Source organism: Polypterus senegalus, chromosome 7 (genome assembly GCF_016835505.1).
Source record: "Polypterus senegalus isolate Bchr_013 chromosome 7, ASM1683550v1, whole genome shotgun sequence".
NCBI lineage: Eukaryota > Metazoa > Chordata > Cladistia > Polypteriformes > Polypteridae > Polypterus > Polypterus senegalus.
In genome coordinates, this window is record NC_053160.1 from 67,689,713 (window position 1) to 67,708,567 (window position 18,855).

Genomic DNA, 18,855 nt, shown 5'->3' on the forward strand with positions numbered 1-18,855 from the left:
GAAGTGATATTCATACAGCCTTGTTGTTGGTCAGGATGCCCAGTTTTCCATGCTATAGTTTCATGTTCTATTTTATGGCCTGTAGGGTCTTCAATATTCAAACCTTTGTCTCTGCCGAGAAATCAGTATTCATATATAATGTTGACGAAGTGAGCCACTCCATATGTTCATTTCAAAATTAAGTCTGATCATTTGTGTAAGGCACTTTGAAAACAATACAGAAACAGCTATCTTACATGAGTTCTAAAAAAAATATGGCTTCTCTTTGATTTCACAAAAGTAATCTTGAATTCAGTCATATGTTAAAGTGGAAGAGATTTGGAAAATTAAATCATTAGGAGTTTTGACATTTGAAATTTGAATTAATTTGTCTGATATCCATTAACTATTATTCTTCAGTAAGTGTTACTAACCAGCTAATGTCTCTGCCTTATACTGATACATGCGTAAATCTCACAACAGCAAATGTCACAAACCTGACAAAGTGATTTTCTGATAAACCTAATTTGAAAAGTGTGATATTACGAAAGCAACTTTAAAGAATTTGAGTAAACAAAAATATCTTGAATTGTCTTAGTATTCACAAACTCAAGTGTGTCAACCTCAAGATTCACGGGTCAGATTTCGGCCCAGGGACCTTTTTAAATGCAGCCTGTGTCATCAGTGTTCAAAACATGTTACATACAGCTCACAATGGCTGCTAATTTTCTCAGAAATTGCCTTTAGTATGTGCTTCATATGTAAATTCTGCTTATAATTGACATTTACACTTGGCATTTAAATGCCTGTTTAGTGGTCATTGCACTTACATATAGCACAGCACACAGCAGCCACTGGCCTCTGGTTACAATGAAAACAGGACCCAACAAAAGAAAGTGAAAAGGTGAGACAATACACTGCCATAAAAAAAAACTTTATTTTTTTTAATAAGATGCTAAAGATGTGATTGCCTCATGAGGGAAGTACTGGCCTGATTTCACCCACACCACTTCATTCACTTTTAAAGCTGCACAGGTTTTCAGTGCTGGCTGCTGGTCCCGCCACTGCTTACCTGACTGCTGCCACCATCGCCACCTTACACAGTTCTTTTGTTGTTTGCATTTACATTTACACTCCTGTTAAGTGTGATTTTAGTCTGTTTCTGACCAACTCCAAATGTGGTTTGTGTGCTCCATCACCAGCATAATTTATATTAGCCTATATCCATTTTTTTAAATGAGGTCGGGTGAAATCGATTGTGATGTATGGAATAATGTTACTGTAAATGGACGTTCTTTGCATTAGAAACAAATTGTAGCCTGTGTTCGGAGTGCCATTTTTCTCTTGTCTTTATTTGCTAACCAGGGCACACTTTACCCAGGATGCAGTGTATTAGTTGCTCTTTAGCTGAACATCCTTTCTTTATTTTCTCTTGGTGCAGGCTGGTAGCTTTATTTTTGTTTTACAGCTGTCCTTTGTCATCTCTTCCACCCTTACTTCATCATCAGTTTGATGCAGGTATTAGATATAGCTATAAGGTTTTTCTTTCCGTTTCTTCCTTTATTTTTTTAAGCACAGTGGACTGCCATTTGGAGTGGTTTTAGGAGTTTTTTATGTGCCCTGTTATAAATCCTCAAAACATGAGGAATCAAATTACTTCCAAGGCTGGAATTCTGCTTAACTAGTCAGCATACTCTTTACAACCTTATCATTTCTTGAATTGCATGTTTAATATATGTATACTAGACCTGTTTCTTCTTCTTCTTAATGTATCTTAGTATTAGGCCTGGGAAAGTTAATGCATTATTTTTGGCAATTAATGTGGTCTGTTTAACGCGTTAAAAAATATTGTTGCATCCAGGGCCAGGAATGACGCAAACGCCTCAGGCAGTGCTTTGGTCAGGGTGGCATTTTCATGTTTTTTTTTTTTTTGTTTTTTATTATTACTAAACAATAATACAAATAAATAAAGTTTGTACCTAAAAATTACATACACATTCAGTACCATATTTATATACTATCTTTTCAAAATTTTATGAAATAACGTCAAAATTTACAATGATATGCCACATGTCAATATGTAATACTGGTGCTCATTTTCTTAATTTCTGCATACTGTCATAGGTGCAGGGGAGTGGAAAGAAAGGAAAAGGGTGGGGAGGGTTTTACGATAGTCCTGGTGCGGTGATAGAGAAAAGCTGCAATGGTAAAAATGATACTTTTTTGTGTTTATTCATTTCAAGTTTCTGTAAGAAGATCAAAGCAAACTCGTATCTCATAAGTGCTAAATAAGTTAACTTTGAGTGGCACTTGAACCCAAAAGTCTAGCACCTTGGTATTTAACTTACCAGTGTGCCAGCCAGCTGACTGCCGTAATATAATAACAAAATTCTACAAAATAGAAGTGTAATGATTATCTATACCCATGTCCAGTATCTTTGCTAATTTATGCAAAGAACACAACGTAACCACCCAAGTAGTGCACTGTGTCAGTTTGTAATTGAGCGATAATTGTTTTCGCACGCGAGGAGCAAAAGTGTTGGTAGAACAGTGTTTTCCAACAGTTTTTTCTGTGGTGGCACACTTTTTGAAACCCAAAAAATCCCAAGGCATGATTCTGTCAACCATAGAACCATTAAATCTATACACGTGCTAAACTGTGCAGAACGACGATCCCAGAGCTGATTTTATGTCTGCGTCTCCTGATAGTCCCGTCCTCTTCAGACCGGTCTTGGACACCTGAAGTGTGCGTCTGTCTCTCTCCGGTCTGGACCCAGGGCTATGGTGCCCCAGTTGAAAAACACTTGTGTAGAGTATAATTATCAAGTCATTGATAGTAATGAACAATTGAGTATATTATATACAGAGTTTTAACACAAACTTTTAATGTGTGCCCTTTTAAGAGATGCTTATTTTATTTAAGTAAGTCTTTAGCAGTGCAGTGAAGGTCTACAGTCATTTTGATCGTTTAATTTTTGCTTTGACATTTTTGTCTCACATGCTATATCAATTTGATAATTAATACAATGGCCTTGTTTTCCTGTATTATTCATTCAGGTTGTACTTGCTCAAGTAGTAGTTTGTTAAAAGTTCAGGTTTAAGGTCATTGTTTAAGTTTAAACTATGCCATTCATTTTCTTAAATTCCTTTATGTTGATTATAAATTAAATTTGTGATTCTGTGTGTGTGTTTTGCTTCATGGTTTATGTATTAATTTTTTAATATCTTTTAATGCTAGGTGTGATTAATTGGTTCATTTTTAATTGATTCCCAGCCCTACTTAGTATTAACTAGCTGTCCCCCGCAGCTCCATCCGTGTAGAAGTGAAACGGGACAGTGAGGAGCGAGCGCCCTGCCTGACGCCCAACTCCTGATGTCGCGCTTCCCCCTCCCTTCAGCACACAGCCTCTGTCGAGGATTAGCATGAATATATCGTGCAAAGCGGACAAACATACATAGAGGCATTGAATTTTATTTATATGTATTTTTTTTTTATTTGTTTTGTTTGCTATATATAGTATTAATGTGAACAATTTGTGAAATTAGTTGAAATTTTACAAACCCAAGAGGCATAAAGTATTCATCATATGTGTCCTTTTTAAATTAAAAGCTTTACTTACTTTTTAAAAATGATATTCTATTGTTAAAATGCAACTACCGTTTATTAATAATTTAGAATTATTTTTATATGTATATATTTGCATATACACAAATTTTATAAACAAAATATATTCATTTGCTAAACTGGTAAGAGAAATTTGTATTCATTTATGAAATACAGAGTGTGCCAAAATGAAGGACCTCATTTCTCAAGATCATTGCGAGAGGTAGAGACAGCCGAGTGGGTTGGGGTGGGGGTCCTTTGATAAGCGATCCCTTGTAGTTTTCATTCGGCAACATGCTTTGGTCCGGTGTGCACCATGCTTTCACTGTCAAAGCGTTCTTCAAAACAACAAATCCATCATCACTACGCAACGTGCATTCCGAACACACTTCAGAATTCCTCCTAACAGTGACGTCCCAATTCGGAAAATAGTTCTTTATTGGGTGGCTAAATTTAGACATACGGGTACAAAATTAAACCGAAAATCTGCAGGCCGCTCTCAGAGTATACAAACAACTGAAAACATCCAAGCTATAAGGGCATCAATTTTGCAGGCTCTTAGATGTTCAGAGCGTAATCTTGTTCCTGCCTTGGGCATTTCCAAAACGTCTTTGAGGAGGACCCTTGCACAGTAAGCGTGTTACAGTGTGTTGCGCCATTGCACAATTTGGCATTGTAGGCCCTTACTTTCTTTTCTGGGGGGTTGGGGCCACCATTGTTTCAGAATGTTACATTGAAATGCTAGAGAACTTTTTGCAGCCCCAACTGTAAGAAATGGATGTGGTGGATGCCTGGTTTCAACAAGATGGAGCAACAGCTCTTACGGTGTGGAGATCCATGCAAGGTTTGCGGGAGATGTTTCTGGGGAAGCTGATCTCCCTGTGCGGTGATGTCGGGTGGCCTTCATGTTTGCCTGATCTCGCTCCATGTGATTTCTTCTTGTGGGGCTATCTCAAGTCAAAAGTATAAATACACCAACCTCAAAACCATGAAGCCCTCAAGGACGCTGCTCGTCACGAAATCACCGCTATTTCCCATGAAATGGCCAAACAAGCGAGTCACCTAGCGTCCAGAAAATCGTTTCGAAAAGTGTATCACTAATGATGGCCACCACCTTGAAGACATCATTTTTAAAACACAGTGGGAAAAGCTCTGTTTTGTATTCTTGTGTCGTAATGAAATTTATTTTATCTTGTAAGCGTTTTTGTAGAATAAATATTTGAAATGCGATACTTCTTTTTGGTTCACCCTGTCTCTCTAGTAAAGTGCAAGTTTTCTTTTTGGCATCATTTCTTAAAAACTGGGGACAAGGGACATTTTACAGTTTCATCTAGGCCAGTTAGAAGACAGACATGAGGCAGAGTATAAAATTGTGATAAACAGAGAAGTACTTGTGTGTGCTACTTGTAGAGGAAATGTGGTGGGAGTTCCGTGCATCAGGCATATAAAGTGATCTTTCTAGCCCTTAGTTGAATGAGTTTGACACCCCTGCACTAAGTCATATAGTACTGATGTCATAATGCTTACATTTTTATTTTTAGGATTGCTTTTTAGCCAGATTTATTTTTTAAGTTACTTTACAGTAAATCTAGTATGTGCACATGGTAAGGAAAATCAAATATTCTGTGTTACTTGTGTCATTCTTTAAAAACTGCACACTGAAATAAATACCTTTGTTACATTGGATGGAAATGCCCTCAGCCACCTTTTAAATTCGAGTCCTGTACATTTCTCTTTATTGATCTTGAGCCCCACAGCATGCACTTCCCTCATTGCCTGTTGCAGAAGAGGTGCGAGGCTCATTTGGGGTTCAAGAAACTTAACATTTTAAGTCTTTTGACTTTCTGAAGTGTATTTTCATCTCTGGTTTAAAGCCGACTCTTGCTTTGCCAAATGTGGGAAACTTGAACTGTAGAGACACTTTGCCGTAATGGGAGCACATGTTAACATTAACTGTTACGAGCAGTGATGGTATATTACGTAACACTGCAGTTTTATGTCTTTCAAGATGCTGTTTCCCAAGAAGCTGTCTGTCATTCATGGCATTGGCACAGCAGCAAGCAGAGTTGTTCTTGACCTTATCTAACAAACTGTAACAATCTACAGTTGTCATTTTAAGATGACTTTTAACTAGTTGACTGTGTTCAGCTTTGTGGGTGAAAGCTCAGTTTTTCTGCCACAATACAAATTGTTGCCTTTTTCCCTAAGGTCCATGCACTGTAACAACAGAGTTTTATAATGAAGACATGTCACATTTAAACTGCCATTGGGGGGGACACACTCCACAGATTTACAATGAACTGGGGCCTCATGCATAACGGCGTGCGTAGAACTCCCACTATAACATGGCGTAAGCACAAACAGCCGAAATGTGCTTACGCACAGAAAAATCCAGATGCAGGAACTTCCGCGTTCTTCCGCTCCATAAATCCCAGTCAGCATGAAAAGTAACGCTTGTGCACACGCCTGCTGTCCCACCCCGTCTCCTCCCAGAATTATGCCTCTTTGAATATGCAAATCAATATAAATAGCCCTTAAGCTCAGCGTTCTGTGAAACAACAATGACAAAAGTAAGAGGGGAAAATGGAAGAATTTCAGCGAATACCAAGTGGAGGCAAAGGAAAAATGTACTATTTGTTGGTTTAAACAGTGGTATAAACAACAAAAGGAAGCTGATCGACTGACATAGCATGTCGGAGAAACTCGAAAGCTCAAGTTCACAAAGTCGCACAGTGCCCGAAATAAAAAAGAAGTCGCATATCAAAGTCATCGTGAAAAGGCGAGTTGTAGCCCACCGTGTGAGTGTCATATGAAAGCTTATTAGGGTACAGACAAAAAAAAATAGGCACACAGAGGGGAAAAAAGCACGAAATGTCAACTTTAATCTCGAAATTTCCACTTTAATCACGTAGTTTATTTTGTCATTAAAGTAGAACGTCATAAACTTTATCTTAAAATCATCTGATTTATTTGTTTCTCAAATCCCATCGTAACTAAAGTAGCACATTAAATGCTTTGTTTTGTATTTGATCTTCTATGTGCTCCGTGTGTGTGAATCACTATGTGCTTCCGTTCTTTCTCTTCCTCCGACAGGACACAGAATCCATTACATTCATGATATTACAGCTCTCTGAATAATTAAAATACTGAGATGTATACGTGATATCATTTTCATGGTGATTGGAATGAAAGCATGTTATTAAACATGGGGACACGGTGGCACAGTGATTGTTGATGTTTCACACAAGATGCTTGCTGCGCCATTCATGACCTTCGATGAAATAATTGTTTGTAGCAGTACTGTCTGTCTCTTTCAAACGCACTAACCTCCAATTCATGTCCTTACTTTTCTTTCTTCAAATGCCTGTCCGCCACTCAATCAGCTCTGAAATAGACATTAAGTCATCTGTAAGCTTACAACGAAGATTCTTCAAAACTTTTAAGGAACATTGGAATATCTTCATAGTACGTGTTTAACGATTCTATCCTTCCAGTGTCGTGCCAGCCTCAGCAAATGCAGCGCAAGGCAGGAACAATATGTGAACTTGCTAGCGCTGCGGCACTGTGTCCTCACACGTTTAACTATTAACAATTTTTATCTGTATAATATAATCAACATATTTTGCTGCATTTCATCATATGTAAATACGCGCTTTATAAACCAGATTGTGCAATATTATAACTGTAGTGTAAGTTTACAGTGAGGTGATTGTACTTATAAGTACAAACAGTTCTACAAGGAGCACTTGATTGACTGTTTAAAGTTCTTGGGATTAAACTGTTTCTGAACCGCGAGCTCCGTACAGGAAAGGCTTTGAAATGTTTTGCCCTGGCTTTGGCAGCGTGGGCTTGATACTGTATACCAATAATTCTCTTTCCAATCAGATGCTGCTGTGATTCCCCACTTAGATACAGTGATATAAATACTCTGAGTCGTGCAGTGAGAGTAATATGGAAAAAGATGATCCGCTGTGGCAACTCCTAACGGGAGGAGCTGAAAGAAGAAGAAGAAGAAGTGAGAGTAACAACGCTAAAGCAGTTATGGTATTTGGAATACTATGGCTGTTCCCTGGATCATTATATTGTTACAAGTTAATTACAATCAGATGCATTACACTAACAAACAATATGCGGTTAGCTTCTGTGTATTTATAAAGCCGTGTCAGGAAAATAAAGAGTAACCACACAGGAACAGTAGCACTGCTTTGACGCTGGGTGCCGCCAGTCTGCAAAACCGAGCGTAGAACTTGCGTATGACAAGGTATGAGGTACCGTGGAAAAGTGCGTGGATTTACGCCAAGTGTAGGTTTTATACATCGCGATTTGAACGTGGAAAAGTTCTTACGCAACATTTCTGTGCGTACGTATCGTTTATACATGAGGCCCCTGATCTTAGTTTTTACACATTATAAGTAATTTGTCCCAAACGGATTATTTACTCGAGTGTTTGTAGTTGTGCGTTAATTGGGGTCTTATTTGTAGGTAAATGAGTTAGGTTTGAGCAGCAGTACTCGTACTGATTGTCTTTTTTATTTTTCAGTGATAATCTGTACGCAGAATGTTTGGGGTTTTTTTTTCCCCAATTTAGGTTTGGGGTTTAAGTGCAACCTTTGTGTGTCTGATACTTGCCAGACATCTGGAGCTGGTGAAGTTTGTTTTTTAAATCTGGTTTAATGTATTTTCTGAAAATGTATGAATGGGTATATCGTCAGTCTTAGGGTTGACTTGAGTGTGGTTCAGCCAAATATGAAGTATTAATACTGGACTTCTCAAACTAGAAATGGGGAAAAAATTACAGACCCCCTACTATAACAAAGCAAATCACTTATTATCACAAAATGCATGGAACCCTTGAAAGTAAAAGACCTTTTTGGATTGTTTAGATTTAGAACTGCACTACACCACATTTGTGCATACACTTTAAATGATTGTGTAGCCGGTAAATTACTGAGATGGGCTTGCTTGTCATATTTTCCTTTTTTTTTTTTAGCTGAGGCTAGCATATTTTTACTTGACAACGTAGATGCTTGACCAAAAAATCTGTTAATTGAAAAATCTCAAACTGCTTTCCCTCTCGCCTCATACAGTGGACGTTTTTTGTCTTTGACCACTTTTATGATCAGGTTGGTTCTGGTCTATCATTTTCTTTCTTCTAGTCTGTGGAAGCCATATTTTTATAACCTTGTTCTTTTGAAATCTCTGGATTCCATAATAATCGGTCATCCCTTTGCTGCATGAAAGGTCTTTGTGCTACTTTGCTCGTTGGGAGTGGGATGGCAGTGGGTCTGTCCAGGATTTTTAAATCACCTGTAGCTTGCAAATCGTTTGAACTATTGACCTGAAATGTGGTAGACGTATACTATGTGACGTCTACTATCCGCTTTCGGGGTGATTATTCCAAGGTTATTCCTCTTTTTATTTTATTTTATTGTATAATCAACTCTCGGCAGCGGCAAACAGGGCAGCCGTGCGGTGCATGTGTCTGTGAGCCGTTCTCATGCCTCCCACCTTCGCCGTCACTTCCCCTACCTCTTCATGCATTATAATCATTCTTGAGGCAGATTGAATACTAAAGTGCCAGCTTAAATGAAAAATTAAACTAAGTAATTGCAACAGAAACACTGATGCAGATGAAAGAAGAGAAGCAGCAGGCCACTAGGGTGGAGAAAAGAAGAGCTGCTCAGGAAGCAGCAAGCGCATCAACCTCTGAGCAAACGAATACTAAACCGAGACCGAGGAAGAGGATGAAAACTATGAAGAGTGCACTCAGTATTTATGACAGGCTGACTCTGAGCGGAAGACAATTGCTTGAGCAACTGAGCGCAAAGAACAGACCGTACAATGAAGACAGACCAACATCGAGTGAAAGAGAATCGCAAGAGCAAATGAGATGGAGGAAGAGGCTAATCGACATCTGCAATCAGTGGTCAAATGAGACAGAACAAAATGCCATCCATTGACGACAAAGAGATGCTGATGGTGTGAGAATTGCTAGAAGGCTCTCAGTCAAATGTATTTGTGCAGTGCGCCGTTACTGGTAAATAAATAATTTAGTTGGAAACCAGGGGCACTCCAGCTGCCCCGACACAAACAGGCAGAGACACGAGTTCAACATAGTACACATATATTTACACACGGGAAGTGCATTTCCCTCGCGCCCCACAAAAACACAGTGCATCAGGCATACAGGCCCATCTTCCTCCTTTCTTCCCGCTTTGTCATTCTGCCTCCACTCCTCCTCTGGTAAGCTTTGTCCTCTTCCACTTGACTTTTGACTCCTTGAGTGGAGTGAGGCGGCTCATTTTTTTGTTTCCCTGGGACTGTTCCTGTTGGCTCATTAATCAGACCTGGAATCCCTCCCAGGTGTGTTGAAAGCCAGTGTAGGACTCTGCAGCCTCCCCTTGCAGCCCTCACGGAACTCCCATCGTGCCCTGAGGGAATCCACGGTGCCACGGCTGCCCACTAGCGTCATGGGGGAGGTAGTGCCTTGCAGATGCTCTCTTCCCCGGTCCTTCCATCCAGATGGCTGGGTATTGGCTGTGTACGCCCATCACTATATATATATATATATATATATATATATATATATATATATATATATATATATATATATATATATATATATATATATATACACACACACACACTCACCTAAAGGATTATTAGGAACACCTGTTCAATTTCTCATTAATGCAATTATCTAATCAACCAATCACATGGCCGTTGCTTCAATGCATTTAGGAGTGTGGTCCTGGTCAAGACAATCTCCTGAACTCCAAACTGAATGTCAGAATGGGAAAGAAAGGTGATTTAAGCAATTTTGAGCGTGACATGGTTGTTAGTGCCAGACGGGCCAGTCTGAGTATTTCACAATCTGCTCAGTTACTGGGATTTTCACGCACAACCATTTCTAGGGTTTACAAAGAATGGTTTAAAAGGGAAAAACATCCAGTATGAGGCAGTCCTGTGGGCTAAAAATGCCTTGTTGATGCTAGAGGTCAGAGGAGAATGGGCCGACTGATTCAAGCTGATAGAAGAGCAACTTTGACTGAAATAACCACTCGTTACAACCGAGGAATGCAGCAAAGCATTTGTGAAGCCACAACACGCACAACCTTGAGGCGGATGGGCTACAACAGCAGAAGACCCCACCGGGTACCACTCATCTCCACTACAAATAGGAAAAAGAGGCTACAATTTGCACAAGCTCACCAAAATTGGACAGCTGAAGACTGGAAAAATGTTGCCTGGTCTGATGAGTCTCGATTTCTGTTGAGACATTCAAATGGTAGAGTCAGAATTTGGCGTAAACAGAATGAGAACATGGATCCATCATGCCTTGTTACCACTGTGCAGGCTGGTGGTGGTGGTGTAATGGTGTGCTATCCTATCAATATGGGCCAACATTTCTAAAGAATGCTTTCAGCACTTTGTTGAATCAATGCCACGTAGAATTAAGGCAGTTCTGAAGGCGAAAGGGGGTCAAACACCGTATTAGTATGGTGTTCCTAATAATCCTTTAGGTGAGTGTACATATGTGTGTGTATATGTGTGTGTGTGTATATATATATATATATATATATATATATATATATATATATATATATATATATATACACACACATACATACAAATAGAGACCTATTTTATTCTTTGTTTTGTTTTTAAAGACTAAAACTAACAATGCTGTTAGTCCAGTCCAGGGCTGTGACCACCAGCTCCATTCATTGTGGTGCCTGCTTACGCCCGCTCACACTGTGTGCCAGATTGCAAATCGCCTGTTCTCATTACATTCACATTTCAGGAGAGGTGGAAGGAAAACTGGATTACTTGGAAAACTGGATTACTTTGAGAAGACCAGCCCAGAATGAGCATTTATTTAAATGACTTTTGTGTCATATCCAAAAGAATGTTATATGAACGATTAAAAAAAACAAACCCAGCAATTTAATCTGCCAGAAAAGTCCTAATCTCTGCATTTAAAATTGCCAACATGAGCACAATGTCCGTATTTGTTCACCTTGTACGTGATGTGCGAGTGTGATATTCATTTCAGGCTTTCTTGTTACCACACTGACATCATTCACTTTGTATGCCATGCCGTTGTTTGTCATCTTTATTTATTTTTCTTACTGTACTACGTGAGCGATATTGGAAGTGACTGAAAGTTGTAAAACTGTAAGCTAGATTCCTGAGTACTTTGTCTCTGCCAGTAATTTTACTTGTCCAGCGCCATTTCTCATCTTAGAGGCACATTCTGAGCTCTCGCTGCTGAGTGAGCATTTTGTAGACATTTCAACAAAAGTGGCAAAAATCTTAATGCAGGAGGATGTCGTCTCCAGTCATCAAGCTGAAGAAGGTTTGAGTGGTCTGCCGTTTGAAATGTTTGTGAATGTGAAACTGTACAGGATACATACATACATACATACATACATACATATACACGTATTGAAGGTTCACTGGTTTGTGTTGGTTAAGTTTTTTTTATAAAGGATGTCAAGTCTTCACTGAACCACATTGGAGTGAATTCATGATCCAGACACGGTTTAGGTTAGGATTCATTTTTACTGAGGGAAATGATCGTGCTTTATGATTTGAACTGAGTGGACTTCAAACACATCTTTTAAAATGGAGACTGCACCAAGTCCAGAGTGACGTTTTGCTCAAATCCATCCAATAAAACAAGTCCAGTGTCCCCAGATGGGATGGCAGCGCACATACACACATGCCATGAGCGTTTTGAAGGATCGACTGATTTGTGAGTAGTGCTTTGCAGTGTCTGTGCAGCCTTGTGGTCTGTGGACTGTAAGGCTGTTAGTTTAATTCGCCAACCGTGACCCACCTTAATGTATTCACTTTGATCGTGTTCGCCATTGTACATTATTGGTCTCCATGGATTGACAAATCATTTTTTTTTTTTCTACCTTCCATAGTCAAAACATTTAATATTCTGTATTTCTCACAGGCTAAGGAAATTCTTACAAAGGAGTCAAATGTCCAAGAGGTTCGCTGTCCTGTGACGGTCTGTGGAGATGTACACGGACAGTTCCATGACCTTATGGAGCTCTTCAGAATTGGAGGCAAATCTCCAGACACCAACTATCTCTTTATGGGTGATTATGTTGACAGAGGCTACTATTCAGTTGAAACAGTAACACTTCTTGTAGCATTAAAGGTAAGAAAACACAGTTAAAATAAAGACGGCAAAAATGTTTTAAATCATAATCTCACATGCTGCTGTGTTCAGAGAGAATGTTTTTGTTCCTCTCTAAAGGCCTTTAATGCAAAGATGGAGAACAAGCTTTTTAAAGTAATGTATGTCTTCTTTTTTTCTCTTTTAACTTTAGGTTCGTTATCCAGAACGTATCACAATATTGAGAGGAAATCATGAAAGCAGGCAGATCACACAAGTATATGGGTTTTATGATGAGTGTCTGAGAAAATATGGCAATGCCAACGTCTGGAAATACTTCACAGATCTCTTTGACTACCTTCCTTTGACTGCATTAGTAGACGGCCAGGTGAGAATTTTCAGTTTTCAGCCTCCCTTAAGTTTACACCAGGATGTGCCTTTATTTCATGTATTGGTTGTTTCTGGGCTCATTGGGGCAGAGGGAGAATACTTGTCCTCGGAGTTCTGTGTATGGTAGATGGTTTGTTTCCATGTCCTTGTCTCTCAACTACATGACAAACGTCCTTGAATTTAAGATACTTATAACTTAACGGCGGGATTTGGGGAAAAACAAACTACAAAAATCCATTTCAGTCATACTGTAAAAATAAGTCAGAGTCTGTTATCAGGAATACTGGCATACACACATTCAGTCATACCAGGCCAACTTAGAGTCACTGGTTCACCTTGTGCCCGCCTGTAGAGAAGTGCCACACCTGGAGAAACCCACCCAGGCACAAGAACAGCCTGAGGCTTGGGATGGGGTTCAGGCTTAGCGGTCCACGCGTGTGAGGCTGCCAGTCTGATGCCTTTACCTCAGTGATGACCCCACTGTCAGAAATCTGGATGGGTGCCAGTCCTGCACAGTTGCCTCTTGCCCTACACCCAGTGCTAGTCTGGCTCATGCACGATTAAAAGTATATAAATACAGCTTATGTTCTAATTTTTGATAACTGTAAAAAGAACGTGCAGTTTAAATCTTAAGCGTCAGCAACATTTGTGTTTTATATTTAAAGGTTACTAGTTTTACACAGAGCAGCTCTGAGGAATGAATATGCATATATAGTATTGTAAAGTATAAAATGAATACATTTAGAATATTATTTTCTTTTGAAGAATTCTGATGTGTCTGAAATAACTACAAATCACCAGACACCAACTGACACTGCCAGTGAGGTGGGACCTCCTAAGAGGAGTTAAGGATTGTAAGATCTGCCAGAATTACAGATTCACTTGTGCCACGTTTTAGACATCCTCTGGCTGTCGTCTGTGCTCGTTTTTAGCCACGTACTCATGATTGTCTACTGATGTGCTAAAAATGTGGACGATAGGCGGTGAATTTAAAAAGGGCCTAATGACGTGGATGTACGAGCGAGCGAGTGCTCAATCCTGTGGACAAGCACATCCATCCGGGGTTAGACCCTTCACTGTGTCTAACGCTGATAGATTACGCTGTGTGGTGGATTTCTTCTGTGGCAGTAGCAGAGTAAGATGAGCCAATTAACAATGGGAAGCAAACGCTTCTGGGTAATGTTTGCCTCGTGGGTTTGGGAAAAAAGAAACTCCATTCAGCAATGTAATGTACCATGATATTATGTCATTTTCATATTAACTGACATTGACATGTCACACTTTAACCAGACTCATGAGTTTTAAGTCTGCAAAGCTTTAAAGGATGTAGTGTGGTTCTGAATATATGGAGCATTGCTAGTAGAGTGTAACGGTTATGTTTTTTGTCTGTTAGATATTCTGCCTGCATGGAGGCCTTTCTCCTTCAATAGACACACTGGACCACATTCGAGCTCTCGACCGTCTGCAAGAAGTTCCTCATGAGGTACCCATTTTCTCCTTTTTTAGTTTTTACCTACCGTGGCTGAGGCCTTCATACTCGTAATGGGAACTTCCAAAGCCCGTTCTGTTGATTTTATTTGACGTTTAGCCAGACCAATAACTGCCTCGCTACAATCAGACCTCTACTTGAGGCCGTAGATGACAGTCCATAGCCAGCCCTCCATAGTGTAAACTCTGCTTTTTCCCAGAGTTCTATTTGCAAGCCTCACAATTGTGAGTGAATCTACAGCTGAATCAGAATTTGACTTCTTCTTGCACGTGATTGAGAATATGTAAGGCTTGGAGCTCTTCATTATTGCCATTACTGTGAAGTGATTGCTTAACAAGTCTTGTTTCTAATAAACGTTTTCTTGTTTGCTGATAAAAGTGGAGCTGATTACTGATTACATGTTACAATTGAAACACTGAGATTTGAAGCATGTGGCCAGTGCGTTTGGCAGATTAGATTTGTTCTGCTGTTGTATCCTTTGTCTTTATTTTTACAGGAGCAATTCTCGCAGACAATGTTACGGTTGTCATGCTAACCCCCCACAGAAAGTGGCCAATTCCAGACTCGTGTGCAGCCATCTGAAGTTGCGAGGCAGCAGCACTGAGCACTGCAATTAAAACATGGCCGTAGACAACTGACTGTAGGCCGCTAATAACCGAGCTGGCAACAGAAATGCTGATTAATAAAAGTGGCACGGATTCGTATGATGAGATACAATTGCAGAACCAAAATGAGTCAAATATAAAAATGTAGTCTTTACTACTAGAGATGTTACTTATGAAAGTTACCTTGGGGAGGAAAACTCTGTGCCTGTAGGACAGTTTAATGTACTGACCCCGTGAAGGTGTTTCTGGTCTCAGGGCAGTTTTCTGTCTTTAAACTCGATAACATGGATGGATGGATGGATGGATGGAGAGCTTCATCTCTCTTTATAACCACTGTGATTATGTCTGTGTGTTACTTTAGGGCCCAATGTGTGACCTGCTGTGGTCCGATCCAGACGACCGTGGTGGCTGGGGCATCTCACCCCGTGGTGCTGGGTACACTTTTGGACAAGACATTTCAGAAACCTTCAACCATGCCAACGGGCTGACCCTTGTGTCCCGCGCTCACCAGCTTGTTATGGAGGTAATGAATAAAGAAACCCAAAACTGTGCATTGTATATTCAGGGGTTGCTGAAGATGAGGAAACCTCATCATGTGGGAGAATATATCTGTTATGTCAAAATATTTAGGAGTCTACTTGGAGCTGTTACCTGAACCACTCAGTGAAATGTTTAATGTTTTGTATTAGAATCAGGAATCATTTGAAATAATTTCAAAAAACGGTTGAAAATTCTGCTGCCTTCATGCACGTCTCTGGTGAAGGTTCAGTGTTAGTAATTTCGAAATCTTCTGATGCTGCACTTTTATTTTTGAAATTCCGTATTTGTCTACTTTGTTTTACATGTTTAACTTCACTGTGGCTTTGTTGCTTATCATCTGGGGGAGTCCTGCCTCTAGCCCTGCATTAGCGTGCCTTTAGCGCTCTTAAGGAGGGAGGGGGCTCAACAGCTGTAGTAGTAAAGGCGTGTGAATGTGAACAGGGGATTGTGGGTCAGTCCTAACGTGTCTGTGATTTTTGTTATTTAGGGATACAACTGGTGTCACGATCGAAATGTGGTAACCATTTTCAGTGCTCCAAACTATTGTTATCGCTGTGGCAACCAGGCAGCTATTATGGAACTTGACGACACCCTCAAATACTCTTTGTAAGTTACTCTTTCATTTACTTCCTAGTGTGGAAAATCAGAGCTGCTTAATTTGATTAACACTTAGATTTAGGTTTATTAACTCGGACATGCAGTAGATGAGGGCTTTTCGCTTTCGGAGAACCCTTTTTAACTGCATTTGTGTGTCTGACCAGCACTCGGCCTAAATCCCTAAAGCTTCCCTGACGTCGTTTGTGCCTTTTGATGTTCTCAGTTCTGTGCTCGAGATGTCCGCTCTCGTCTTGTGCCATTTTAATAAACCACAACAAAGTAGCAAGTCATGACTTTTTAAAGAAAACTCGCTGTCTTCTACAACTGCTAAATATCAGATACAAATGAAAAGTCCAAAGTGCAGTGCAGTACATACGTTTAATGTTAACAGCAGAGGCCATCGTGGATGGTGAGGAAGTCTCTTACTTGTGGCAGCTGCCATGCGAGCCGCTTTTTCCCTGAGGGTCCCCTGTTCCTGCTCTCCTCTCCATACTTGTGGGCAGCGGGGCCTGTTCAGCTAGATTACAGATGAATTAATTTATCCAGGACGCCCACCCGTTTTATATGTACAGTCATATCTGCTGGTCACAAACAAATCGGGTCACGGCCAAAAATTTTGTAAACAAATTGCCGTGGTTGACGAACAAAATCCCCGCTAGCCGAGCATCATGTCCACTCTCTCCCAGTCTTCGGTCGCGGTCAGACGTGCGCACATACTGTACGTTAGTTCTTACTGATAGGATTAGTGAGGCGATGGAAAGCAAGACAATCAGTTGCACAGTAACTTGAAGGATAAACCCGTATGACTGTTGAACTTGGAAGGTTTTCAAGCAAGTAGTTTTGGTTTGAAAATGTCAAACGTAGAAGTGGCATTCATAGTGTGGTGAGGCTGTGAGTTCAGACAAGGCAGCTGCGGAAGTGTTAGTGAAAACGTACGGTAAGTTTGTGGATGCGGAAGGGCATCTTGCATCTTCCAAGTCAAGTGTTTAATTGTGACGAGACCAGCTTGTTTTGGAAGAAGATGCCGAAGAGGACGTACATCACGCAGGAGGAGAAGGCATTGCTGGGCCACAAGCCAATGAAGGATAGGCTCACCCTTTTGTTGTGAGCGAGGACTTCAAAGTGAAGCTGATGCTCGTCTATCACTTTGAAAATCCACACGTTTTATTTTCGTATTATTAAGGCTTTTTTATACTGTAACTTTTTTTTCCTAATTTTTTTACTATTAAAAAAAAAACAAAAAACTATGAAAAAAAAAAATAGGGTTAGGTGGGCTTGGGAACCAATGAATTACATTTCAATACATTCTTATGGGAAAATGTGCCTTGGACTACGAACAGATTGGTTCACGAACAGACTTTAGGAATGGCTTGTGTTCATGAACCGCAGGGGCCACTCTATTTGGTGTTAGTTATTCACCCCAGTGCTTCAACTATTTGGCCAATACGAGTAGCTCTTTACTTCAGATTTGGTGATGCAGCGGCCAGTGTCTCTACTGCGAGTCATTGGAGGCTCAGGTCAAGGATGTCAAAAGGGCCTGAAGGCCTACACATATTTAAAATAACTCAATGATCACATTTGCTGGTGTTTCTGGTCTTTTTCATGAAGGTTCATACAGGGACTTAGCATGCTGATCTGTCAAGTGTGCCGTCTTCCATTAAAAAGAAGAAATCACGCATTCCGTTGTATAACGAGTAACAGACTTTTTGTGTAAGTAATGATGTGATGACGTAGTAGTGATTGTGATCATTTCTAATGTTTTTCAGCCTTCAGTTTGACCCAGCACCTCGCCGTGGAGAGCCTCACGTTACTAGACGCACCCCAGACTACTTCCTTTAAGAACATCACAACGGCAATTGAGTTTCATCTGAAAGTAACCCAGTTTGTTAAAAAAAAAAAAAAGAAAGATAAAGCAGCAGTGACACAGAAATTAATTCAGAAGAACAAAGTTTGGGATCTGCTACCACATGAAAGCACCAACACGGACCAAAATGTGCCATATAAATGACAAGCATTTAGCACACCTAGTTTGCCCAGAGTGCTCCAGTATATCCACACGTTCTATTTAGCGTTCAGTTCAACAGTCAGATTGCCTGCTGTATACATTTGTAGTAATGTACTTTTATTATTGGGGTGGGCGGGTGGGCTGATCTCCTGTGACATCTTAGATGCTTTATCACACCCACCGGACCTTCGTTCCTTTTGAGTTGTAGCTACGTCAGGCGGCATGATTTCTAGGGTATCATTTTACAAGGACAATTTCTTGAGCTTACAAGCAGCCTTTTTGAGACCCCTTTCCTCCCAAGTGAATGATCAAGACGAGCCAGACAGACAGACAGACACACATTTCCCCTTAAGGAGTCTCTGCTTCCTTGTGTAAAGACGCCTCAGCCCATTTTTATTATGTATAAGTTTTACTGTTCTGTGTTTACTGTACCTTTTTTTCTGTATATTTGTCATGAAGTGCTTGCATCTTATTTGGTGTATTTGAACAAATAAAAGTGCTTTCAACCATAAA

The 18,855-nt window shown here is 40.1% G+C and overlaps 1 protein-coding gene across 1 annotated transcript in view; it reads left to right on the forward strand.

The window, feature by feature from the left end:
- The window catches only part of ppp2cb (protein phosphatase 2, catalytic subunit, beta isozyme), a 43,284-nt gene extending 24,429 nt beyond the window's left edge, over positions 1-18,855 (forward strand). Inside the window, exons 2-7 of the mRNA XM_039758783.1 lie at positions 12,549-12,758; positions 12,931-13,104; positions 14,500-14,589; positions 15,562-15,723; positions 16,228-16,346; positions 18,104-18,855. Of these exons, the coding sequence (XP_039614717.1) occupies positions 12,549-12,758; positions 12,931-13,104; positions 14,500-14,589; positions 15,562-15,723; positions 16,228-16,346; positions 18,104-18,176 (828 nt within the window). The 3' untranslated portion in view covers positions 18,177-18,855. The remainder of the gene's footprint in view (positions 1-12,548; positions 12,759-12,930; positions 13,105-14,499; positions 14,590-15,561; positions 15,724-16,227; positions 16,347-18,103) is intronic.